Raw genomic sequence first — 26865 nt, 5'->3', positions numbered from 1 at the left:
GTAGAGAGGGAAAGAAAGAATAAGAATGAGGGAGAGGAAGAAAGATGGGAAGGACGGAAGGAAGGAAGGAAGGAAGGAAGAAAGAAAAGAGGGAGCAGGAGGGAGAGAGGAAGGAAAGAGGGGGAAGAGAAGGAAAGAAAAGGAAAGAGGGAGAGAAGACGGAAAGGGAGAAAGAAGGAAGGAAGTAGAAAGAAAGAATAAGAATGAGGGAGAGGAAGAAAGATGGGAAGGACGGAAGGAAGGAAGGAAGGAAGAAAGGAAGGAAGGAAGAAAGAAAAGAGGGAGCAGGAGGGAGAGAGGAAGGAAAGAGGGGAGAGAAAGAAGAGTAGGAAAGAAGGAAGGGAATAAAGAAGGAAAGAAAAAGAAAGACGGAGAGAAGACAGAGATAAAGAAGGAAGGAAGGAGAGGGAAAGAAAGAATAAGAACGAGAGAGAGAAAGAAAGAAAGGGAAGGGGGGTGTCACCGCCTTGATTCAGCGCCAGAAAAGAGCGCGAAGGGACCCAGGGGCAAAAAGCATTTCCCGTGCAGCGTGAGGCAGCGGGTGTCCGTTTTAGCAGACGTGCGTAAAGCCTCAGAGTTGCATGTTCATGAGGCTGAGCCGCTGCTGAGCTCACGTTCATGAGGCTGAGCCGCGGCAGGAGGAGGAGGAGGTGAGGCAAGAGGAGGAGGAGGCGGCTTGTCGGGTCGGTGCCCAGCAGCACCGTATGGAGAGTGCCGAGCCTCTGGGACGCAGCAGTGCTCTGTAGCACTTTGAATCCTCCTCCTCCTCCACGCGGCGCTGCTGGGTGCTTTGTCTGTGCTTCAGCAGCAGCAGCAGCAGCCATTTCCAGGCGCCGAGCCGTGGCAGGAGGAGGATTCAAAGTGCTACAGAGCACTGCTGCGTCGCAGAGGCTCGGGACTCTCCGTGCGGCGCTGCTGGGCGCTGACCCGGCAAGCTGCCTCTTCCTTCTCCTGCTGTGGCTCGGGGCGCTCCACGCAGCGCTGCTCCCGCCGCCTTTCTACCACCCCAGGCCCCAGCTGTTTGTCGGCGCTTTGTCAGCGCGGCGCTTCAGCAGCAAGGTGGGCCACATGACGAGGTCTGGCGGGCCGGATTTGGCCCCCGGGCCTTGAGTTTGACACCCATGCTGTAGTGGGTATTTTTTACTCTAAAAGTAAATCATTTTGGCCGAATGCAAATGGTGTGATTTAGTTTAAACCCAGAGCACATATGCACACAGAGCCACTCCTCGTCGCAGCTATCAGGAATTTGAGAAATAGTGTACAGATAAATCAGTTTTATGATTATTGGTCCAACATCAGAGATTTGGATCATCTCCTTGATGTCACAGCAGGTTTGCAGATCATGGGATCCTACCACTACATTATTTTCATTCATTCATTCATTCGTTCATTCACTTGATCTGTATGCCACTTTCCCACAAAAACAAATCATGCTCAAAGCACCTTACAATGAAGAAAACAGGAACACATTTCAAACAAACACTGCAAAAACATTTTCATAATAATGTAGCAAAACGAGGGGGGGACCTTGGTCTTCCATATTTTCAGCAGCACCCTGTGCAAAGGACCCACCATGTCTCGCCTTCTGTTCTGCTCAATTCACTACTTCATAGTTGCAGCGCTCTGCAGCAACCCCTAGGCTCGGAGCCCAGTGTGGCGGAACTGGTTGCGCTGCCCTAAATCAGTAACTGGCAATACAATAGCAAATATAAAAACATACACACACACACACACACATTTCAGTACTATAAATCACATTTCAGTACTATAAATGCAAGAAGGTTACAAAACATGCAACATCCAATAGCAAAGCAACAAAGGAGCTTCACAGTTTCCCTAAGTCCTCGAAACACCCCTCCATGATGTAGATCCCAGGCAAGACCAGCACCAGGGTTGAGCAGGCCTGCAGTATAGTGATGGCTACCAATGGCCTCCCTGGCATAGTGCCACTCTTAAGCACTCCATTGGGGCCTCATGGCAGCAGCAGGGCAGCAGACCTAGGCAGTCATGCTGGCACACTTCCAATGGGAGCCAATCAGCTGTTTGGCACTAGTCGTTGTTGAGTGGCTACCATTTAAAATTTCCCAAAATGCAATGTCCCACAGTGTCTTATGTAGTAAAATCCGGCCAGTGGAGGATTAGTGGTAGCATCATCAGAGGAGACCTGACTGGTGGTGCTCATCATGGGGGAAGGAGGCAGGGTGGGATCCAACAGCTGTCATATGCAAGGGCTGACACCACATCTGCTCTTTGGTTTTCAAGATGAAGCAGTTGCTCTAATATTGGAGCAGGCATAAATCCCTCCTCCTTCACTAAGCTTACCAACCCTGACCTTGTTCCTTGGAAACTCCCTTCCCAACACGGTTCTCTTAATCTTAGCCTTCTAGGTGCCGAAGATCAGCTTAAGTTTCACCCTTCTGCATCAGATAGACCTCCACTGTATTACTGTGATAAATAGGGAAGCGACAGCCCTTTCTCCTCCCAGCTACCAAAAGTTGGAATGGAAGTGCCGATCTCTAAGCCACATCATTGACTTAGGTATCTAAAAGAATTTATATACCACTTAATTTTTTTTAATCTCTAAGTGGTTTGCAATATTTAAAATGTATGTATCATTAAAAGAAAAAATACAACCTGAAATCAGTTAAACAGCAGTATAAAATAGCAAATAAAACATAGGGCTGCCGTAGGTCCGGATTTTCCCGGACATGTCCAGGAATCGAGCAGCATTGTGGTGTCTGGGCGGATTTTCGCGAAATTGGCAAAATGTCTGGGGAAACCCGGACGTATGGCAAGGGAGGTATTTTTGGGGGGATCCAAAAAAGCCCCCAAACTTATTTTTGGTGGGGAGATGTTCCCAAAAAAAAACCTCAACAACTTTGTCCGGATTTTTAGGGGAATATGGCAACCCTATAAAACACACATTCCAGGGGTTGCAGCACATAAAACAGGGTCGAATCTTATGGGTCAGGGAAAGCCTGGGCACAAATATAAGTCTTTACAAGATGTCTGAGGCAATTAATGGTTGCTGCTTCTCACATGGAAGAGGGAAGGGCCTTCCAAAGTATGACAGGGGCAGCAGCATAAAATCTGTATTTAGGTCATCACCGTGCAATACTCTGAAGAGCATGGTGCCATGAGTAGAATTTCCCCAGGTAACCTAACTTATCTTACAGGTTTGTTCTGAGGCAGGTGGTCTTTCAGCTATTACTATACTAATTTCACTGGATTTACCATATTTCACTGCGTAATGGTCGCATTTTCGTGCCGATTTTACCTTTCCAAAAAGGGGTGTGTGGCCATTATGCAGTGAATTACTGGACGGAGGAAGGGGCCACAGGCAGGCAGCGGAGGTGGTTACTCACCTGCTGCTTCCCCTTCTTGACTGGGGTATCCTGCGGCACGGGCTGCAGCTTACCCCTGCAACTATTATGCGGGGAATGCTCTGGGACCATTTTCGGGGTCAAAAAATAGGGGGAGGGACTATTATGCAGTGGCAACCAGTATGTGGTGAAATACAGTATATATATTGTTACACGCCACCCCCAATCTCTGCCAAGCAGTGACAAAATTCCAGGGAGTTCCCAGGGCTTAAATAGGGCTGTATTTCCTTTTGGACAATTAGGCACAGCGGAGGCTGTGGTGTCTTTATGAAATATGGTTTATATACACATATTTACAACCTGAGTCTAGACTCTAGATGGAGAGAGTTCCCAGCATTCACCTCACAAGAGAGTCCTTTATTACTCTCCTAAGCGCAACAAGCTTGAACCTACAAGCAGAGGTATCAGCCATGCTGCCTGGGCCTCATTTTTATGGCTTGTTCTTCTCAGTATGGTGCTCTGCCCACTTTTACCTTCCCAGAACCACTTACAGAACAACTGCTAGCCTTTCCACTTACAGCATTACCCACTATAACCCTAGCGACTTCTCTCTCCAAGCCAGGCAGGGAGACTTATGTTTTGCAGCTGGCTTACCATTATCAAACAAACCAGGCCATTATCAAGCAACAGATTCTAACAAAATTCAGAGTATACTAATTTTAAAAAGTATGCATTAAAAGACTAAAGATGAAAAATACTAACCCACATATTGTTAATTGCATAAGAGAATATGTATTAATACTGAGAAGCATTCCTGGTATGTATATATACAACTTCCTTACTTTATTTCTCCTTAACTGAAGTATAGGTCTGGATTAGCATCTCCAGAAGGAGACAGAGAGAAAAGGCTCTTTAACATTTATTATATTAATTTGTTTAAATATATGCATGCATAATACCTTCTCATGACTTCCTACTGAGGTTGAAACCTGAAAGGAGGACAGGATATGTTGGGGCAGATTTAGAATGAGCCAGATGCCAGCATATATATATATTTTAAAAAAAAAAACAACAACTGGGCATTAGGGATGGGGGAGAAATTTGATTCAGTTTGCAGTTAAAGGCAAATCTATCAAATTTGCACTTTCTGAAACAATATGAGAACCAAACCACAGGCGTCTTTCAAAATTCACACTTATCCAGAATTTCCTCTGCAGTTCTCCAACCAAAGAATGTTTACACATATATTAGGGGAAAGTGTGCATAAAAATGAATACGTTAGTGAAAATAGCATTCAAAAATGCACTATATTAGGAGGAATTGCTTGCAAAAATGTGTATATTAGTCAAGACTGAAAAGGGAAAAGTGTTTATGAGGAGAAATTTGCACTACAATTGATGTATTTTCAAGAGGATTGCTGCAGAAATGTGGAGACCTGAATTTAAGATGGGAAAAATGAAAAATGGAGAGAACCAAAATTGACAGATCCTTCCATCTCTACTAGGCATTGAAGGTATCCACATTCATGGACAAATTCATGCTTCTTTTCCTTTCTTCTTTTCCTTATTTCTAACTAGAAATTACAAAAACTACATATTTTGAGAAAGCATACCACAAAAGCCCTTCCACTGTTGTCCCTTTACTTGAGTAGCTGTTTGCAGATTAATATAATGTCTGGATATTTGCATGCTATCACCAACTAGAAGAAACTTGCATTTAAATGGTACTAAACAACCTGTATTCTTTCAATAGTCCTGGTGTGAAGGTACTAGGATAACATTACCTGCAGCCAAGGACTATTCCAGGAGAAATGAAATGCAACTAATTGAACAACTCATTTGTCCCATTTGACTAACCATTTGTTAGGCCAGTGGGCATGGTTGCTTTCTTCTTGACTGATACTATTAAATCCAGGATTAAACACTATTAGCTCCTGTGATCAACAGCGCTCTCTCTCTTACTAATCCCTGTTGGGGGAAGGGAACAGATGCTGTTTCTAAGCTAATTGATGAAGGTCTAGATCTTCCCCTCCCCTTTAACCCTCTGAACCATTAGTCAGGGCAAGGTGCTTCCTCACGTTTACTGGTAACTTTCCAAGTTTTAGGGAGATAATCTCGGGATAAATGAACACCAAGAAAGGAGTGTCTTCAGTTTAAAAAAATGGATATTTAAACCCACTTGGCAACTTCTATTGATATTTTGTTTTCCATTAAGAGTTCCTGCCTTTATCTTGACATGGGTCTATCAAGCTTCCATACTAGGTGTTTGGTATAGAATCTCCACGCCTTGTTCACTTGCATTTTCCTGGAGGTCCACACACTGCTATCAGCCGTTTGTAAGCCTATGTTTCCCCAGTGTTTCTTCCATATTTTTTCTTACCAGAGAAAGTCCAACATTTTTGAGTAGATTAGCACAATCTCTACAGATATAGGTACATGCCTTTAGTGCTACCCTTCTGTCTTTTTGAAGAGGTCATTAGTCATTATTAGTTTAAGATAGAAAGTGGTCTTGACATATCAGGCAAGTAAACCTATTCGCATTAATCTTTGCAGTGGTCACAATTCCATAGCCCTGCTCTTTTTTTATTTTAAATCCATCTTTTAATTAGTGCTAAAATGCTTTTCTTCCTATATATTTAAATATTTTATTTAAATATTATTTACTAATATTAAAATATTAGCAAAATACTGCTTAAATGAAAGTGTATTGTTGCATTGCAATCTCCGAGCAGTGCGAGATTTCCTTCAGGATGAGCTACAACAGAGACTGTGGTGTCTTTATGATATATGGTTTATTTACACATATACAGTGCTTTTTTCTTTAAAAAATGTTTAGGGGTACTCTCATTTTGACTCAAGAAAATCACCATTTTATAGTTCAAATCGGGGGAAATAAATACAGTAAATGGACAAAAGTACAAAGATTCACAAAATGTTTAAGGGTATGCATAGCCTTGCATCCCCCCAGAAAAAAGCACATATATACAACCTGTGTCTAGAATGGAGGATGTCACAGCATTAACATGCCCCAAAGGGTCTTGCTTCCCTCGTAACTGCAGCCTCGTAGAAATCAATGATGGCTTTCTCCGCCTGCTTCCCAACCCACAGTTTATTTTACAGCTTCTAGCTTACCTCAATCCAAACTTTCAACTCAAACCCCTTCCTTTGTTTCCTTAATGGCCCATTACCCAGGCCACCTCACCAGGAAACTAGTGTGGCTATTCCAAGAATTAGAAGGAGGACCAAGCATTCAGCCCCATAAAACTCACTAAAAAATCCTTTCCAGCCACCAGCATTTCAGCAGTGCCCCACACTGAACATTTCCAATCAACCTTTTTGATCCACCAGAAACATTAAATTGTTTGAAGAAAAAACCTATGAGTAGTAATGGGAGACCACTCTTAAATGAATAACCGCTTAGTTAATGAAAGAATTGTGTGTGTGCTTTTGGGTCACTCAAAATGTTCCAAGTGGTCACTCAGGTAAATAGGACCTTTGCCTAACCTATCCAGAGTTTGCTATTCAAGCTAACTTGTGTGGATGGAACATAGCAGGGTCATGCAGGGGAAAGTGTAATATCCCCTATAACATAATCACTTGCAGCTTACAAAGTAAGGGCAATGATTTATCAGCCCAAGGAGCCGCCTGTCTGGAAGCAGCCCATGCCTCTTAAAAGCTGCATGACAGGCGCAAACACAGGATGTGCAGTTTTCGGTGCCAGGAAACACTGCCTAATAGTCATTAGTTTCAGATAGAAAGTAGAAAAGGTTAGAAATTCTGTGCTATTAAACAAAGCCAGAATGGTTTGAGACTCATATCAAAAGTATATTACAGTACTGGATTTACATGAAGTGAAAGGATAAAACTGGCAACAGCAAATCTTAAAAACAAATTCATTCTCTTAATTGTTTATCCCCAGGAAGTCAAAACATCACTATCCATGCACAATATAGAGGTACCAGGAGGCTCTGGGGAATCCCAAGGTTTTCAGAAATAGAAAGATAATTATATAACCACCTAAAAGCAGGGGGGGGGAGCGGTCCAATGGAGACTAAGCATGCTCAGCTGCCACAGACTATTATGAAAACGGGAGCTTGGGAATGGAATGAAATATCTGGGAAAAGGGGATGGCTAACTGATTGGCTATGACACTGAACAAGAGCTCTCCACACCTGTAAATACCATAAAACACAGTTAAGCAATGTTTTACATAAACATTTTTCTATTTTATGGGTTTCCTTGCATTTACCTGTCTCTAAGTAATGCTGTGTCTCACTTGAAATTCCTGTGGCTTAATCCTGACATCATGTCAGCTTCTTCCAGTGCCCTGCCTTCTAAGGTAACATGGGTGGCAGTTGGGCAAAGGACCTTTTCAATCATGCTGCTGTCCCTTCACATTTACCTCAGGGAGGTTTGCCTGCTTTGGTGTCTTTATCTACCTTTATATTTTCTCGGGTCCTTTAAAATGTTCTCAGAATGGATTTAATCTTGCTGCAGCTATATTTCTTATTTGTTCAGCTCTTTAAAGATGCTTGAATCGGGTTCCTTAATATCTTAGTTTTAACGTTTGAAATGTTTATTAGTATTCTATAGCTGCCCTGCAGAAATATGGAAGGCATATGAAATTATTTAAATAGCTGTACTTTTCATTTGCTTGTTTTCAAGGCCAGAAAAATGGCATAGAGGAAGGCAACCATATTGAAGTGGACTGTGGCCTTAAAAATGTTTACGCTATAATAAATGTTGTATCTTTGCTGTTTCACATTTCATGTAACAATCGCAATAGGAATGGCATGCACTCTGTGTGTATAGCGAGAAATGGCAAGGCATTGTCTGTTTCCTTGCTTATTTTTTTTTTCTGAGCAGCCCATATTCTGGAAAGTTCCATTAGTCTATCTTCCATGCACAAACACCCTAAAACTCTTGCCCCAAATATTAACTTAAAATTCCTTTAATTAAAGTTTAGGCCTCAATATCTGTGTTAGCCTTTATCAGTCTTCCTCAACCGCATGCTCTCATTATGTTTTGGACTACAACTCCCAGCCCACTCCTGGCTGGGGATGATGGGAAATGTAGTCGAAAGCATGGCGTGCACCAAATTAGGGAAGGCTAGTCTTAAAGGAGCCACAAGTCTCTTTGTAAAAATAGGGGCTTAAACGACAACCAAATTCAAACTGATAAAATAGTTGTAAGTTGTAAAATGACTATCTTGAAAAGTACAGCACATTTCAGGAATATTTTCCCACTGCATTTTTGTTCTCCTTTTCCACAGGAGAAATCATTCAAGGAAAAATTAGCCTAACTCTGACAGAGAAGAAAATGATCACAAGTGTGGCAACCAATATTTTGAAACATAGGCCTAGGAATGCCTCATAAATGAACTTTTACTCTTATCCTGGTACCAGTTCACACCTCTGGTTTGCTATTAGTTTTGCTAGATAAATAAGAGGAATAGGTTGTGGGCGACAGATCCAGACCTTTCAGCTGGCCTTCTGACGATGTCAGTTGCCCTGGCAACCTCCCACCTCTGTGGGAGCCGATGAGTGGCAAACCAAAGTGGTCCCTCAGGGAATTGCTCCTGGCTCAGAGACCACTAGTTGCAAGCTTCTCATTTGAAAGAAGAATGAAATGAGTTGGGCAAAAGTACTGAAATTGATCAGTTGACATATAGAATTTACTGCAGTGGCAATACTGTCCTCAGTTGCCATATTCCCAAAAGTGAAAATCGGGCAAAGCTGTTGAGTCCCCCCCCCGGGTGGTCAAAGATGTTGAGCTTTTTATTGGAACACCTCCCCCCACCCCCCCAAAAAACCTTTTATTGAAATCCGCCTGGACGCCATTTTGCAGCCGGGTATGTCCAGGAAAACCCAGGTGTATGTTGCTGCACATAAGTGAATCAAGACCATTTGCAGTACAATCTTCAACATATCTGCTCAGAAGTATGATTCAGTTCATTGTGACTTGGCAGCTAGCATAGGAGCCAACTATAAAATATTTGAGGGGGCTGCGTTCCCCCACAGTTGATGGGCATTCCCATTCAAATGGTGTGTGTGTGTGATCAATTATTCAGGGCAGGGTTTACCTGGGTCCCTGCAATATTTTATTCAAGTTTGCACCCCTGGCAGCTAGTCAGGAAACTTTTAAAGGCAGCAGTTTTAGAATTTGCATCCATTTTATCTGTTTGGGATTGGGTGGAGTTCATAACCCCCTACCTGGAACCTCAAAGACTTCCAAAGATGGTAATGCGATAGAGTTTTAATGATGTTTAAAGGATTTCAAGTAGAAGCACTGAGGACTCCTAATATAATTAACCACAGCAATGGCTATGTTACTGATTAAAGCCCCATACTCTGTTAGGTAACTTCCCAGGGACTTCAATGGGATTTCTGAGTGAGGTGTTTGAGGAGAATCTCCCCGCCCCCCTCCAGAGAAGGTTCACCATATCGGTTTCCATTTGAGTATTTGGCCCCACGTCTTGCCAAGGCTGCCCTTTGTGACTCTTTCATTTAACCAGTCCCCTGAATCTCAGGGCTTTTTTTCAGCCGGAACTCGCCGGAACTCAGTTCCAGCACCTCTCAGGTGGGCGCCATTGCTATTTTAAGAGAAGGAGGGAGGTGTTCATGATGAGTTCCGGCACCTCTTTTTCTAGCACTGAGGGGGGAAACAGCTAGCAAAATTGTAAGGATAAAGTACTAGTGAATGCAAGACTACACTCAGAGGGTCAAAGTGAGTTCCCTATTTGACATGGAAGTCAAATAGAAATCCTAAAGTAATGGATAGTGGGGTTAATATTTGGCTTTACATGTTTGAGAACCACTGTGAATGAATACAATTAATTAATACATGAAAATCTCTACCGGTATATACATTACAGCTATCATTTTATTTTAAAATGTCAGTGACAAGCAAAACCTTCTTTTTTGCTCTTTTACGAACTTCCAGTTACTGTAAGAATATTCTAAAGAAAAAGGAAAAACTGAATGTTGCATTAGTAAATGTAAATGACACTGAAAAACACACCTAATCCCCTTCCTGCTTTATGAAGAAACTTGAGCACAATCTAGTCAAAGATAATAATATTAATAATAATAATAACAACTGTTCAGCTCCATTAATTTCAATAGGAGATATATAACTGGACCATGCCCCTAGGTTGGTTTGTTTCTTAATTATATCCAAATATCATTGGTACTGAAACGTAGAGCATACCATATCTCAAGCGGCAACAGTCACTCATTAATATTAGAATAACAGTGCTTAGTCTAATGATGAGATGCACATATTCTCTGGTCCTGTTGATCTTTTCTCCTGTAATCTCCTTTATGAATTTAAAAAGATTATCCACCCAGGCCTCTGCTGATGGCAACATGTAGTAAGTCCAATATTGCTTGGCAAAGAAAATGGGCCCAGTAATCAGAACCAAAATACTGAGACTGGTGCTATATGGCATAATTTAAAATTTCACAAGTATATTAGCTTTCCTACCTCAAATCTGGGGGTATTTTTAGTTGTGGAAAGTAGTTTCAAAACAGGCCATAATGAGCCTGTAGCTAAAGCAGCCTGATTCTATAATAGAACACAGGCCTATCTGTTATGTCCTCTCCCTACTATTATTTAATCCAGGTTACAAGCCATCCATACAGTTCTCTTGTGCAAGGTCCATTGAAACAAATGGCAGCTGCATAAGGGCACAGCAGCGAATGATGCTCTGGAGTTGCAATCAGTCTGTTTCCAACTGCATACCCACCAACATTTCTCCAATGAAAATAGGGACATCCTATTCTCCTATGGGATGGCTTCTGTAATTCCAGGACTGTCCCTGGAAAATTGAGACACTTGAGGGGCATGCAACAGTGCTGCTCTCAACGGCGCCCAATGCCTGAAACTGGATGCAGAGCCTCATGCTAGCCCCGCCTCTGGCAGGTCTGCATCACATTTATTTCCGTCTCTACTGAAGTCTTTGGGACTGCTCCAGATTAAAGCACTTGTGGAGGTGGCTACTGTAAGCTTACACAACTTGTGACCCACTAAACAGACCAATCCAAAACAGAGTTAGGCACACCTAAGTCTAACTCTGCAGAGGATCAGACAGACAGCCCTGCGTTTCTCCCTTTTAAGGTATTTTAAGGTGGTTATTCCTGAGAGATTGAAAACTCTATACTTTTCAGCTTCGAATCTCTCCCTCGCTATCTATGTGAATGCCACTGTTTGGATGTTCAATTCCCAAGTCTGCATTTACTTTCTTAACACACAGGGTAAATACAGGATCTGGAAATTTTCTAATTGACTGAATGCTTTCCCACTCCACATTTCCAACAATAGGTCTAAGATATGGGTTTGGCTCTTGAAGGAAGGGTCCTGTAATTCCTTCATTCCATCTGCCCCATAAACTATAAACTGGGGTGGCCAATGTGGTATCATCCATATGTTTTGGACCACAACCTCAGCCAGAGTGTCAGGGAAGATGGGAGTTGTAGTCTAACAGTGTCTGGAGGGCACAGTGTTGACTAGCCTTTCACTTAAAGGAGGGGAGAGAGGTTACCCTACACCAAACCCAGAAAAGCTTTCTCACTTACCTTTTTTACATCTGGTATGTTAAATAGCTTCTTGGTATGAGCAACCCACCCAACTATCCCAGTGTCCAGAGTAAAAACGATTTCTTTCTCAGGAGACACCAGATTGCTCTCATATTTGGAAGTAGGAGTGACATCCATGAGCCTGCTAGCCACTTCTGGAATACCATTGCGGGAACGTTGAATAAACATACTACACCGGTCAGCTGCCAGCAACTGTGCCAACCTCTGCAGGATTTTGTGCACTATCTTTTCCACAGAGCTGGCTTCTTCCTGGATTTCCATCATCAGCTCAAAAAGCACCTGACATTCCTCCAGCTTTGTCATTTCCTTGAAGGAGATTCCATCCTTCACATCCCCAGGGCTGACTTTGAAGACGCTTCCCACTACTTCCGCACGCAGTTTTTTGTCATAATACTCCTTGGCAAACTGTGGGTTGTTCTCCAGATATTTCTCAACATCATCTTTACTTATCTCGCCCATTTTTGCTCGGTAGCTTTTTTGCTGCTTCACACCTCCATCGCCATCAAAGCAGCAGCAATCACAGCCAAAAGTCTAACTTTGCTTCTAAGGGGAAAATGGTAGATTGCACATTCTGTGTAGAATATAGGCATAGGCGTAGACCTGTAGGCTTGCTCTGTGGCTTTCCAACCTTCTGAAATCCTTAAGATTTGACAGCAGTCCGCTGGCTTAGTGTCTTCTTAGTGAAGGATCCAGGAGACTGCTAATTAAAGAGATGTCAGGACACTAAACCCTTGAGCACTCTTAGCTCATAAATCCAAAGGGAGACATTTTAGAGTGATAAACTAAACCAACTGTTCCTAGATTGGGCAACGGTGTAAAAAAAAAATATGTGCATGTAAGTGGGTGCCCATATATTCTTGCTTGCATTTTATGCTCTTTATTTCTTTAATGGATTAGAAATTTCCTCTGGCGTACAATGTGGGAAATACTTAAGCCTCTCTCCCTCCCCACAGGTATGCAAATAAGTACTTCACATGCCCGCACGTGCACTCCTGTGCACATGCACAGACACTCTTCAGTATAAATGATACTTGTACCTTGGATACACGAAACACACCAGGAAGCCACTCAGTGTATGGGAATGTTTTCTCTTGCTAGGAAACTGGGTAGTTCTGGAAACAATAACTGCAGTAGTACAAATGTATAGAATGGAACAAACATTAAAGTATTTACACAAAGGTGGGATGATTTAACTCAGTGAACCTTAATGTCCAAGACAGCTAGGTAAAATGCTTTAGGCTGCAATCCTTAAATTAATGGCCATGACTAATTTAGATCCGTTGATTTCAGTGGCTCTACTCTGAGTGTAACTTAGGAATACAAGGCATTGAACTCAATAAATTTTCCTTCAGACAAGACATGCAAAGGAGTGGGCTTGTTTCGGTAAAGGAAGAAGTGAGCCAAAAGTTTTAAATCACAATATAGATTTCAATAGATAATTCTGTAAAAGAAATAACAAACTCTAATTCTCTCTCTCTCTTTTTTAACGGCCAACATCTTTTAAAGAAAAAACTTCCCATTGGTTCAAACAATCATGAGATAATTTCCGACCTTAATCCTTGCCTAAGTATTATTAGTAAATATTTATGATGCTTTAAAAAGGGTCTTCTTTTTGTTAAAATGCATTGTATTATTAGACAAGAACTGAATAAAGAAATCATAAAAGGAACTCTTAATAAACTGCTTCACATACATTATAGTCGTAATCATAACAATAACTTTTGTGTGCTAACCCCGATGATAATTTTATCACATAAAATAGTGGGTGGAATTCATTGCTGCACTATGTTGAGCATTCAGTCTGCACAAGCACATCAACTTGCCAGACAGAACAATCCCCCTTTCCCCTCACCCCATGTGCTGTTCTGGGGCTTCCCCTACCCACCCCCCAGCCAATTTCAGGAGGGGGAGAGAAGATTGGGGAGCCCTGTTGTGCAAGCAGTTACCTAGCACAGGGCATCAGATGAGAGGGTTTGTTAGGTGAATCCCACCCCATGAAAGTAATATAGAAATCTAAATTTATTTCAGTACATTTTTTTAGTCTGGAGGTTTATGATATCCCCACAATTTATTTTCCACAGAGGAAAAGAATTGTCTTTGTACATTTGATCCTTTCTTATATTAATAAAAGCTTATTAGATAAACTCTATTTACTTATCAAACTTAAGCTGGTGGGAGGGGCAAATTCCTAAGCCCTGGTGCCCAAATTCCTCTGGCATCAAGGGTACACAGTACAAGCACCATTTTTTAATGTTAAAAGTGTGGCACTTACTGTAACAACTTAATGGTGAACAAAGGTAAAGGGACCCCTGACCGTTAGGTCCAGTCGCGGAAGACTCTGGGGTTCTGGTGCTCATCTCGCCTTACTGGCTTCTGGGTCATGTGGCCAGCATGACTAAGCCGCTTCTGGCAAACCAGAGCAGCGCACAGAAATGCCATTTACTTTCCCACCGGAGCGGTACCTATTTATCTACTTGCACTTCGTGCTTTCGAACTGCTAGGTTGGTGAGTAATGGTGAGTACTGGCACCTTAAAAAAAAAAAGCACTGGTTTTGGCCCAATTCTGTTAAGGTCATCTTGAATCCCAATTCTGTCTTCTGGAGCATTGGGTACCCCTCCCAGTTTGGTGCTATCTGCAAATTTGATGAGCACCCCCCCCAATACCTTAATCCAAGTCATTTATAAAGATGTTGCACATCAACGGGCCCAGGACACAACCCTGCAGCACCCCACTTGTCATTTTTTTTACAAGATGAGGAGCAGCCATTAGTGAACACTTTGTATTTGATCGATCAACAAGCTACAAATCCACCCAACAGTTACATTGCTCAAACTTGTTATATAAATAAAATAAGCATGAGTGGTGATCAAATATTTCAGTAGTATATGTTTTTAAGTGTACAATTTAATCTCACTTTGAGTACACAGGTATTTGTTTTCAGGTCAGCACAAAAGAAGAAGCTAGTTTTAAATGCTTGATTCTGTTTTCCATATAAAGTAAATGCCTTTGGAGTTTATGATTGTGATGAACTAAGAGTATTTTTCTTTATTGTGTTGCTATTTCGAAATAATCTTGATATACACATGTCTTGTTATTTTAACATGCATGACATATTGTTGACGCTTGCAGTTACAACAGCAAGCACTACTATTTATGGAATGCTTCTTAGCCATACGCCAACTTTGAGCTCCTACAGTACATGGAAACTCCTAAGAAGGATAACTGACAGACATGTGGCTATTCAAAATAGATTCAAGTAGCATGTAAATGCCAAAGGTATTTATAAGGTTCCACTTGTTCGGCCTAGTGTTTACATCTGAGTGTAGTCATGGCAACAGCAGTTCATTCCTCAAAATGTGGCTCATCCTTCAAGATTTTCAATAGAAATTGAGAGTTTGTGGACTGTACAACAAAGGGATGAAGCTGTCTATCTTCTTCTTTTTTGCTTGTTTGTTTCAGTTTCTCAATTTACCAATAGTAAATTCAGTTCTCCACATTTCTGCAGCATTTTTTTTTAAATCCTTCAAAAAAATTCCATATGAAAAAAAATCTGTGTTTCGCTTTCAGTTGTGTTTTGGCTGTGTTTCAGTTTGGTTTGAAAAATGTGAATTATTATTATTATTTATTAAACTTATATATTATAGGTATTTTAGGTGAGTTTGCCCTAATTGGGAATTGACTCAAACTTCTCCTCCATCCCTCGTTCTAGCCTACCACCAAATCATAAAAGCATAAACAGAAAAGTCATGGGCTCCAATCCTTCATACAGGTAGGGTGTTTCAATTCCAATTCACTTCCTTCTAATGGGCCATGATCTGTCTCTCTTACACAGAGAACATTTTTAACATCCTGCAGGTTATGACAAAGAAATCAGAAATAGATAGCTGTTAACATTCATTTCAAAAGAGATAACGGAAGGAAGGAAGGAAGGAAGGAAGGAAGGAAGGAAGGAAGGAAGGAAGGAAGGAAGGAAGGAAGGAAACATCCTTTCTCTCAGCCGATACATGATAACATGAAAAACATCGTTCTTGGCTCTTGAACAAGTGGTTGGGTTAAACCTGGGGTAACCCTGTAACCAAAGGAGGGTGGGTCAGTCAGCTTGTGCCCTCCTTTTTGGCCCAGCTGAGGCTAGAGCACATGTACAAAGCCTTTTATATCTGGAGGATTTCCCAGTACATGGCTTAAACTACTGAAGCAGGGAATCTAGCAATTCTTTTATCCTGTCATTCCTCGGAGGAGCTCAGGGCAGCACATATCTACAGCCTCTTTTTTTAATCTCATATCACTCCTGTGAAGTGGCTTAGGCTGAGAAATAGTGGCTGTGTTCAGACCGAATGCTAAAACATGGTTTACACACAGAGCAGGGGAAGCATCCAATGAAAAAGACATAAAAAACCCACCAATTTTGAAAAGCTGGAGAAAAGGTATGTTTCATGCAGTGCTTTTCTGCAGGCATTTCACAGCTATCTCTCGGCCTATCCCGCCCTCCGTTCACATCAACACAGCTCAATTAGTGTCAGATTTGTTTGTCTTTGTGTACACTCCAAGGAGCATTATCAGAGCAGGGTGTTTTTACTCTGTGCAAAAGTCTTCACACCTTGACTACAGCATGCCCTCCAACATGTTGAGTCCCCAAACCAGGATGTGTGTCTTCCCAGCCATGCTCCCACATATGTCACGTGACCCACACAAGATTGCAGGCCCCCCCCCAGCGCTTTTTCAGGGTGAGATTTTGGCGTGAAATCTGGCAAGATCACAGTGCCCAAAATGGCTGCAGTGCTTTTGCAGGGGGAAATTGGATGTCCTGGTTTTTCCAGGACATATGGGGGTTATGCTAGAGAAGAATTAGGAATAGCTTAAGGCAGAGGTTTTCAACCTTTTTGGGTCCATGGCTCCCATTTGGGTACATGGCCAGCAGCCCTTACCCTTTTGGGAGTGTTTCCTCAGCCTCATCTCTTCTCCCCTGATTGCAATTTTTTTCAGGGTTATCATTGTGTATAGATATGGTTGTTGCAAACCACCTTGATATTTTTTAATTATATGGCAGTATATAAATGTTTTTTTATAAAATAAAATCACCCCTGGTTACTTTTTTTACCTATATGTGTTAGATATGAGGACTCATCTAGTTTAGGCCTGATTGGTTCTGTCATCCTGTCCTACTCCAGATTACATAGTTGGAAAATGTTTAACAGAATTCCTCTAATGCTTCTTGTGATGTTGAAACTACAGAACAAATATTGACCTGCGAGGCAACACAACGTGCTGAAAGAGGAGGAAAATAAACCTTTTATATAACAATAAAAGAAGCTCAACAACAAGGGGGGGACACACATGAATTCTAAGGATTCTGATACCTACATTGCGGGGAGTTGGACTAAGTGACCCTCATGGTCCCTTCCAAGTTTACAATTCTATGTTTCTATGAAATGTGATTCACATAGAAAAGAACCACAACACTGTACCCCATGGCTATAATCACCATGTATATTTGTACCACAGTTTATTATGTTATTCATGTGTCTGGAAGTCAACAGCAAAGCCAACTTGTTAATCTCTATATTAATGGTTCTCAAACTACACATTAAAACCTGACAACATTACTTTCTTCACACATCTAACAAATTAATTAGAAAATAAAACCCTCCTCTTCTACGATACCCTCACCCTGTATGAGATGGCGTCGTCATTTTACCACATCAGGACTCTCCTAACACATTGCCACCTCATTCTTCTGGGTGGGAATTCTGACCACAGTACTGGGGTTGAATGCGAAAGGCTCCATTGAAAAACCTTTTCGGGGTTGTCACACGTTAATACTCCACAGTACATCTCAACCTCAGTGAAGGAGGGGAAACATTCATGCCATTGCGGACAAAAATTATAGAGCTCTTCACACAAAGGACCTCATGAACATGTTAGCGGCAGCGAGGCTGCACCTGCTAGCCATGCCACCTGAATGTTGACGTACCTGCTAGCCTGTAAAAATATACAGATATCCCCTTGTAGCAACTTCTCTGCATGAATAAGAACCTACCTAATCACTTAAGTGGAGGAGCCCCTATCCAAACACCAATTCACACTGACTCCTAATGGGGAAGAAATGGGCCAGCACATGGTCAGAAATGAGAAGTGAAGTCTTATTGTTCCCTCCATGTAAAAATGTGACATGGGGATGGACTAGTAAATTTCCTCATAGGTGTGTATATCCAAGCTTCCAAGTACATGTACACCTAGCAAAATAAGCTCATCTGTGAACTTCACACATAATGGTGGAAACCAGGCATGGGGGACTTGTGGCCTGACTATTGTCCAATCCCTGGCTGGGTCTGATGAGAACTGGAGTGCATCAGCAGGTGCAGGGCTCCAAGCTCCCTGGTTTTTCCTACATGGTTGTTACAATAAAAGGGTAAAGGGACCCCTGACCAAATAACTACAGTGGTGCCTCGACTTACGGAGGCGATCCCAAGCGCTTTTTCAGGGCGAGATTTTGGCGTGAAATCTGGCAGGATCACAGTGCCCAAAATGGCTGCAGCGCTTTTGCAGGGGAAAATTGGATGTCCTGTTTTTTCCCGGGACATATGGGGGTTATGCTAGAGAAGAATTAGGAATAGTTTAAGGCAGAGGTTTTCAACCTTTTTGGGTCCATGGCTCCCTTGTCCAACTACATTCTTTCTGTGGCACACCTGTGGGGCTCAGGAGCCCAGTTATGTCACCCTTTGCCTGCAGAGCCAGCAGCCCCTCACCCTTTTGGGAGTGTTTCCTCAGCCTCATCTCTTCTCCCCTCTCCTTAGGAGTCCTTTGGACAGATGCATCTGGTGCTCCTGATCTCTGAGCTGCCCCAAAGAGAAGTGCCTCCTCACACTGCCCCACAGGGGCCTGGGAAGCACCACCTGGCCAGCCCCAGAGGCACCATTCACCTGGGGAGCTTGTAGCCAGGGCTGCTGCAACAAACTGCTGTGCAAGCCTTTGGGAGGCAGAGACACAAGAGGGCATCAGAGGAAGGTAGGGAAGGAAAGAGGGACAGAGGCCAGTGTTGCTCATGGCACCCCAGGTTGCCGCAGCACACTAGTTTAAAACCACTAATGTAATGACCCCAATAGCTGCAAAGCAGATTGGAGAAACAATGCATCAGACAGGAGTATTTTATACAAAGTACAGGATCCATATGCATTTTGGATAATGTTATGTGAACATGGATTAAAAACCCAGCTTTGCAAACACAATGAGTGCACAGTAAGCAGGCGTGTGAACACTAGCCAAGGAGTATTGAACTTGTTTCAACCAATCGTCATTAAAACAGTTCATCCAGGTACAGTCAAGATGGCATGCTGCTGTTGTTTTAAAATAATAAGCAAAACCTTCTGGACTCTTCTGTGTGGCTGCCCTGGAGGAGGAAACTGGGACAAGGTCACAGTGCGTTTTGTAACCGAATGGAGTTTGAACCCATTCAGCCTCCGCCATCCGCCATTCTGTGTTATGTCACACTTGTTGCACTCCCCTCTTTTTTGTTTTTGGAACCATCACACTATTTGAAACAGAGTCCTTAAGAAAACAGACTAAACAGGCCAAACTGGATGTGACATTTCCATGTGTATTTCCTCACTTTAACCAGGATCTTAACCAGCATATGAGTTAAGTGGAGTAATGGGGATGGAACAGCTCCACCTCTTTTACCGCCTGGCCATTTGCTCTCCTAGTAGAGATTCAGCAAATGCCTTCTGTTTTAACCTTTAAACACCCGCCGAACACTTTTCTTTCCCACTTGGCTTATGCAGGCCATTAGGAAAATATTTGCCTGTAATAATGGATGATCCCTGATTGCAAATTTTTGCAGGGTTATCATTGTGTATAGATATGGTTGTTGCAAACCACCTTGATATTTTTTAAATTATATGGCGGTATATAATTTTTTTAAATAAAATAAAATCATCCCTGGTTACTTTTTTTACCTGTATGTGTTAGATATGAGGACTCATCTAGTTTGGGCCTAATTGGTTCTGTCATCCTGTCCTACTCCAGATTACATAGCTGGAAAATGTTTAACAGGATTCCTCTAATGCTTCTTGAGATGTTGAAACTACAGAACAAATATTGACCTGCGAGGCAACACAACATGCTCAAAGAGGAGGAAAATAAACCTTTTATATAACAATAAAAGAAGCTGAACAACACGGGGGGGGGCATGAATTCTAAGGATTCTGATAGCTACATTGCGGGGAGTTGGACTAAGTGCCCCTCATGGTCCCTTCCAAATTTACAGTTCTATGTTTCTATGAAATGTGATTCACATAGAAAAGAACCACAACACGGTACCCCATGGCTATAATCACCATGGCCATAATCACACTTTATTATGTTATTCATGTGTCTGGAAGTCAAAAGCAAATCCAATTTGGAGGAGCCCCTATCCAAACACCAATTCACACAGACTCCTAATGGGAAAGAAATGGGCCAGCACATGGTCAGAAGTGAGAAGGGAAGTCTTCTCCCCTTCTAGGTTCTGTTTCTACAAACAAGAGAAGCATTGGATCATGCGTTTGCCACATCCCCTGCGTAGCCAGCGATGGGGATCAAAGATCACTGCAGCTCCATCGGCCTCCCGTTGCAGAGTTAAGCAAGAGTGTTGTGAAAACAGCTTGACCAGCAGTGGGAATCGATCAAGCTCTACTGTCGCTCATCACCTCCCCCAACAATATTGATCTTTTGCCTGCTGGGTTCACAAAAGAACTGCTCCCGGCTCCTCCTCCCTACCCAAAGCTATAAAACATGCACCCAACCTTGCCTCTCATACATTGTAGGGTCGCCTCTTTGGATCTGCGCTGCTCCTTGACAGGCGGACATATCCTCTTCAGTGGCTTTTCAACCCCACTGTCTGGTGATTATGGCTCTATTACTGAAAGAAGGAAGTCCTTCCCTGTACACAGAGGATTTTTAAAAAAGGGGGTGGGGGCTTATTAGGATCTTGGAGGTGGTATTTATGTCGTCCCCTCCAGTTTCACCCATAGCACCTGCCATCCATTCTACTGATGTAGAATAGAATGTCCCTATTTCCTGTTGGGGCTGTGCGTGTGTTGGGCTCTTTCCTTTCTTCTCTGTGATGAACTGCATGTTCTGTTTGTTGCTGGTGCATAGGAGCAAGATGGTTCACCCGAGAGGAGTCCTTGCCTGGTTGGTGCTTTTGGCCCTGGCGCTGTTGGACGCCAGATGCCAAGCACAGCGCGACTGTCGAGTGAGCAACTTCAAAGTCCAGGAAAACTTCGACAAGTACCGAGTAGGTCTTTTCAGTCTGTTTTTTCTTCTTTTATGCTACTTGACATGTAAGATACTGCCTGCATTGGCTTGTCATTATCTGCACTTGAATTCCAGTCCCTTAAATATAATCAAAACAGAATTGCTTCACTTAGAATTATCATTTTAATTATTTTGTAATGATTAGCGCAACGCCAACATTTAGTCTGAACTCTCTCTCTCTCTCTCTCTCTCTCTCTCTCTCTCTCTCTATATATATATATATATATATATATATATGAATGATACACAAAAAGAAATGCCAGCTCTTCAGCAAGGGAGCAAGTTGCATATTCAGACAATATACATTTAAAGCATATTTCTAACACATTCTACGCCCTGCCCTTGAGAATCCAGGGCACAGTGTTTTACCCCTCACAGAGCAAGTTCATAGCACCCTTAACAAACTATAGTTTCCAGGATTCTTTGGGGCATATGCTTTAGATGTATGGGGTGTACACAGCCAAAGAAAGGATGAAATGCACCAGAGTAGGATTCTTGTATAAGCAAAGACTTGAGATTATGCTTAGATTCTTTAGTATTGGATTCCTCTCCCCACTCCCCAAAAAGTGACTAGGTGACTACATTTATTTTCTCATATATTAGAGAAACCAGCAATACAATTTTGATTCCTGTTTCTCACATTTCCTGATGGGCTGCCTGACTTGTGCTTATTTTTAAACCACAGTTGCACTATAAAAGTGGGTGTTGCTGCTGGTGTTAATTTTTAGTCCGAAATATAACTAAGCCTAAGCACATGTAACAACCAGAGATGCTGTTTGCCTGTTTACTTTTAGTGAATTTCAAAAAGGATAGTTTTGTGAATCTCTTGCAGAAGTATCTTTGCTGATTTGACTGTAGCATGTTTTAATTTCTAGCACCCAATAACCTGAGTTTAGCTAATTTCAATGGTGGTGGTGGTAGTAGTAGTAGTAGTAGTAGTAGTAGTAGTAGTAGTAATGCTTTAAAATACATTATAAAATAGGGGTGGGGAATCTCAGTTATGGGGCCCAAATGACTTGCAGGAAGAAAGGCTTTTCCTATGGGAAAGTACAGAATTCAGCTCTTAGAGGGCTGTAAATGTGTGGGTCAAGTTACACTATGGATTTCTCCATAGAGATTGCATCATAGTAAATAAAAGAATTAGTTTCGGATATTTATGTTACGTATGATGGTACAAATCACTTCCACTCCCTTAGAATTTTCCTTAAGTTTTTTTTTAATCAAAACTGTTGGCTTTCCTCAGAATTCATTGAATGTTTCTTCCATCAAGTTGAAGCTGAGAAAAATTTGCTGAGAATTCAGACAATTTTTCTAGCCATAGCTGCCAAGTTTTCCCTTTTCTCGCGAGGAAGCCTATTCAGCATAATGGAAAATCCCTTTAAAAAAGGGATAACTTGGCAGCTATGTTTCTAGCTAGCCTTATTGAACATCTTCAGAGGTGTTTCAGCTGAAATGTCTCAAGCTGCTCCACTTTGCTGCTAATTTTATTTTGGCAAAAAACCTGCATCTGGGAGAAGTCAGCAGCTGTGGCTACAATCGGTCAGAACCGCCCAAGCCATTTTGGCTTCCTAAGGTGGACAAAATGGTGGCCTGCCATTTTATGTACAGAAGCTGTGGGCTGGCAGTTGCGTTTTACTTCCTTTAAACCTGATGGCAGCCGGCTAGTTTTGTGAGTGCATGGGAGGCTATGTGGTGCACTCATTTGCAATCTCCATCAGAGGAGAATGCCTAGGGGGCTCGGGAGGAATAGTTAATGGTGCTGCCAGAATATCTGTGGTTGAGGCAATTTCCTCCCTCAGCCTAATGATATGGCCAGTCATGAATCCAATTTGAGGAGCCAATCTCCTTTCCTTGTAGTGCATCCTCTAAGCTCATCCTCTAAGCACCTCTGATAAGACCTTTTCTGCTCCTTCTGCAGTATGCTGGTTTCTGGTATGCGATGGCCAAGAAAGACCCCGAGGGACTGTTCCTTCAGGACAATATTGTAGCCCAGTTTTTTGTCGATGAGGCTGGGCATATGACTGCTAAAGCCCAGGGCAGAGTGGTGCTCTTCAAGTAAGTCTGTTTCTTATTCCACTGCTCCAAATCCCTTTCTCCATTTTGTAAGCCCAAGCACACCCCTAAGCTCAGATTCCCAAGGCTTAACTTTATATCCACTGCTCCCTCTTTTCAGTCAGTTGGAGATATGCCCTGTCATGACGGGTATCTTCACAGAGACTGAGGATCCTGCCAAGTTCAGGATGAAATATTTTGGGATGGCAAGCTATCTCCAGAAGGGAAGTGAGTATCAGTTCTTTTTAGCATGCTGTATATTATTTGCATTGCTTGTTTTCTGCTGGTTGATGTAACAAGTCCAAAGCTGTCTAGTAAGGCTACCATTTGCAGAATTGTGTCGATCTATATATTATGCTGAAGGGGGCAGGAAATGGAAAGGACACACCATGTTTGATGTTGTGGGACAGCGGGTGCATAGAGTGGCCATGTCTCCTTCTTTACAGATGACAGTCCTCTGTGTTGAAGGGCTATCAGAGGATGCTGCTCTGTTTGAAGGCGTCTCTAATGGGAGGACTGCTAAGCCCAAGTCTAGCCTAAAGATAGGGAACTATAAAAAGTGACAGCAGAAGCCTTGAAGTTGCCCATCAACAGTTAGAAACACGTGGCGAGCAGCCACACTAGTTACCTGGTACCTTCCCCGCTACAGTGAGATATATTGCATTCCTATTTAAATTTTAGTAATTATGCCTAAAATTCCATCTGTACAAACAAGTTACCATATGCAAAAATGGCGTCCTTTTTAGTTATGCCAATCCTCTATTTTTTCTCTCTTTTTGGCAGTGCATAACTTGCTACCCTAAGCATGCACCAGTAACAAAAAGTACATATAACTAAACAATATTTGCTGATAGTACATGCAGATGTAGAGCCATCTGAAGACATATTGCAGATTTTTCTGGTCTGTTGAAAAGGAGTGAAATCGACCTGCTCTTGACAGCAGTGGCAATTGTGGCCTCGCACGGCCATGAGAGAGCCAGTCGGTGGGGGCAAAAGAATTCCTGTCTGTGCGGGCAGCTGACATCACCATTGGTCTCAGCCAGTCGCGGGGGGGGGGGGAGGCATCAGGATTTCCCCCATCTTTACTTCAACCTTCAACAAGTATTCTACCTTTGCCCTGCCACGAAATCAAAGCATGCAGCTTCCTGAGGACTCAGAGTCCAAAAGGCCATTGTCCTTATCTATGTCCTTATGTGAAATACCAACTCTCAGCATTCCCTTTATTGAATGTTTTCAAATGTTGGCTCTGCAAGATGACCCTATGAGGGCTTCTCCAGTTGACCTGTTTATTAAGCATTCACCATGACTTGCTTGCACAATGGTTATTGACTGGATATAAATTATTCTGATTTGCGAGAGATTTATACAGCAGTGAGCATTCGTCCTGTTTGTTTGCGTGGGGTTTATAGGTCTTCTCATTAAATCATTCCACACTATTTGATGCATTTTCCTGTCACTTTCCAAAGTGCAAAAAGGCACTTTTAATTTTTAAAGTGGATTGGTTGTGCTAGGGCAACAGAACGCTTTGATCTACTTTAATTACACAAACATAATTTTCCCAGCGTGTGCTTGAAACCTTTCCACAAAATTCTGATGGTCTGGAGGCACCTTGACAGAAGAATCTGCTAAAATGTAGCTACCGGTATCTTTTCTGACATTTTGACAACTTTGAAGATCAAGTAAAATACATTTGTTTTCAAACCCAGATTTATCCCCATTCATTTTTCCCTTTTACTTTTCCAATCTATTTATTATACTATCCTGTCCTTCTTCCCAAATTTGCTGAACCCAAGGGTCTGATCCAACCCCCTGCAATGCAGGAATCTCAACAAGATCCTACACGACAGATGCCACCCAACCTCTGCTTAAGAACCTCCATGGAAGGAGAGTCCACCACCTATTGTGGGAGTCTATTCCACTGACAAGCAGCAATACATACTTTACATATGTGCTTTATATTTGCATGTGCATTGTACATTTCTACCTTCCTTCTTGATTTTTCCTGATAAGATTAATCTTCGTATTGGAAAATGGTCACACCTCTACTATACGTTTAAAACGCTTTTTTAAAAAAATAATAATTTTATTTTATTTTTTTACATATCAGGGCACCTGTAATTTGTTGAAGGGCTCCCAACAACACTTAGCACCCTTAACGAACTACAGTTCCCAAGATTCTTGAGAGGAAGCTATGACTCTTAACATAGTACAAGAGTGTTTTTAAATGTAGGGAGCAGGTGTGACTACCGTGTATTAGACTTGATTCATATATTTTTATTTAGGCATGTGCTTTAGATGTTTAAGTGCTATTTTGAAAACATAAAGTATCTTTTTATTTATTTGTGTATTGTTCATATTTATTGTCTAAAGGGCAGCCAGACATCTTTTCTGCCACACATGGAATTCACATTGACTGATCCACGTTCCATCCAAAACAATTCCTGGTTTAGTGCAACACGTTTGAAGTGCACAGTGGGGGCACAATGGTACTGAGTTTTCTTAATTATTTTTATGGCTTCTTCCAGATGACGATCACTGGGTAGTGGCCACAGATTATGACACCTATGCTCTACACTACTCTTGCCGCCGGCTGAATGAGGATGGCACTTGTGCCGACAGCTACTCCTTTGTGTTTTCCCGCGACGCCAATGGTCTACGTCCAGAAACACAAAGAATCGTCAGGCAAAAGCAGACAGAGCTCTGCTTAGACAGACAATACAGGGTCATTGCTCATAATGGTAAGAAACATTTCAGTAGAATTTTACTAAAGGGCGGGCGGGCAAATGTCCCGTGCTGCTATGAAACTGTTTGCACGTCCAGGCACAGTGAGCCTGAGATCACTGGGGAGCTGGAGCGGTGTGAGAAGCAGAAATGAAGACATGACAACTTTGGGGGATCAAAATGGCCACTACCCTTATTGTTGGCGTAAGCATTGGGTACCCATCTTGAATGAACATGCCCATTTGCTTATCCTGGTGATAAGGATGACCCCCCCCCTCCCCATGACATGGATAGAGTCTAGGCAATCCCTCCAGGATGCTATTTTGGAAGTACTATGGCCTGTCACATCAATATCCAGTTTGTATAAAAGCCTGTACACCAGAGAGCAGGCTATTTATTCATCATTACATTTACATTCCAACCTTTCATCAGCAACAGTTCCCATCACCCCTGACCATTGGCTATGCTCGCTGTGGCTGATGGGAGTTGTAGTTTAGCCTCACTTGGTGGGCTGTAGAATACTGTCAAATTGCGACTTGCTAATTCTGATTTGAGACCAAGAAACAAGGGTCATAGGTAATATACTTTGTTGTGGCAAGAGTTAAACTGATACACATGCCAGTCTAATTTCACAAATTAGCTCTAGTTGCATATTATTATTACCTTGCCTCTATTTTGTAATGTCAGCTTAGACATTTTAACAGCTTTTCTTCTTCTTTTCCATTTTAGGATACTGCTCTGAAGAAAACACAGTTTGAAAAACTAATTGCTTTGTGGGAAAGTCCTTCAAGCAGATTCTTTTCCCTTTTGAGTATATTTATCTGAACTGTACCATTTATCCTGCCAGTGTGAAATTTAATAAACCTGAGATTAGTGAA

General features: G+C 42.2%; 2 protein-coding genes across 2 annotated transcripts in view; one reads left to right on the top strand and one right to left on the bottom strand.

The window, feature by feature from the left end:
* Positions 1 to 12378, bottom strand: part of PDE6C (phosphodiesterase 6C) — a 41473-nt gene extending 29095 nt beyond the window's left edge. The window contains exon 1 of the mRNA XM_035137827.2: positions 11899 to 12378. Within this exon, the coding sequence (XP_034993718.2) occupies positions 11899 to 12378 (480 nt within the window). The remainder of the gene's footprint in view (positions 1 to 11898) is intronic.
* An 8306-nt stretch (positions 12379 to 20684) lies between these two features.
* Positions 20685 to 26865, top strand: RBP4 (retinol binding protein 4). The gene is made up of 6 exons (XM_035138333.2): positions 20685 to 20798; positions 21056 to 21194; positions 23133 to 23269; positions 23388 to 23494; positions 25792 to 26004; positions 26717 to 26865. Exons 2-6 carry the CDS (start codon positions 21063 to 21065, stop codon positions 26743 to 26745), a joined length of 618 nt encoding a protein of 205 aa, XP_034994224.1. The 5' UTR covers positions 20685 to 20798; positions 21056 to 21062; the 3' UTR covers positions 26746 to 26865.

This window comes from Zootoca vivipara, chromosome 5 (genome assembly GCF_963506605.1).
Source record: "Zootoca vivipara chromosome 5, rZooViv1.1, whole genome shotgun sequence".
Classification (NCBI taxonomy): Eukaryota; Metazoa; Chordata; class Lepidosauria; order Squamata; family Lacertidae; genus Zootoca; species Zootoca vivipara.
The sequence above is the reverse complement of the archived record's forward strand: the minus strand, read 5'-3'. Positions and strand labels throughout refer to the sequence as shown.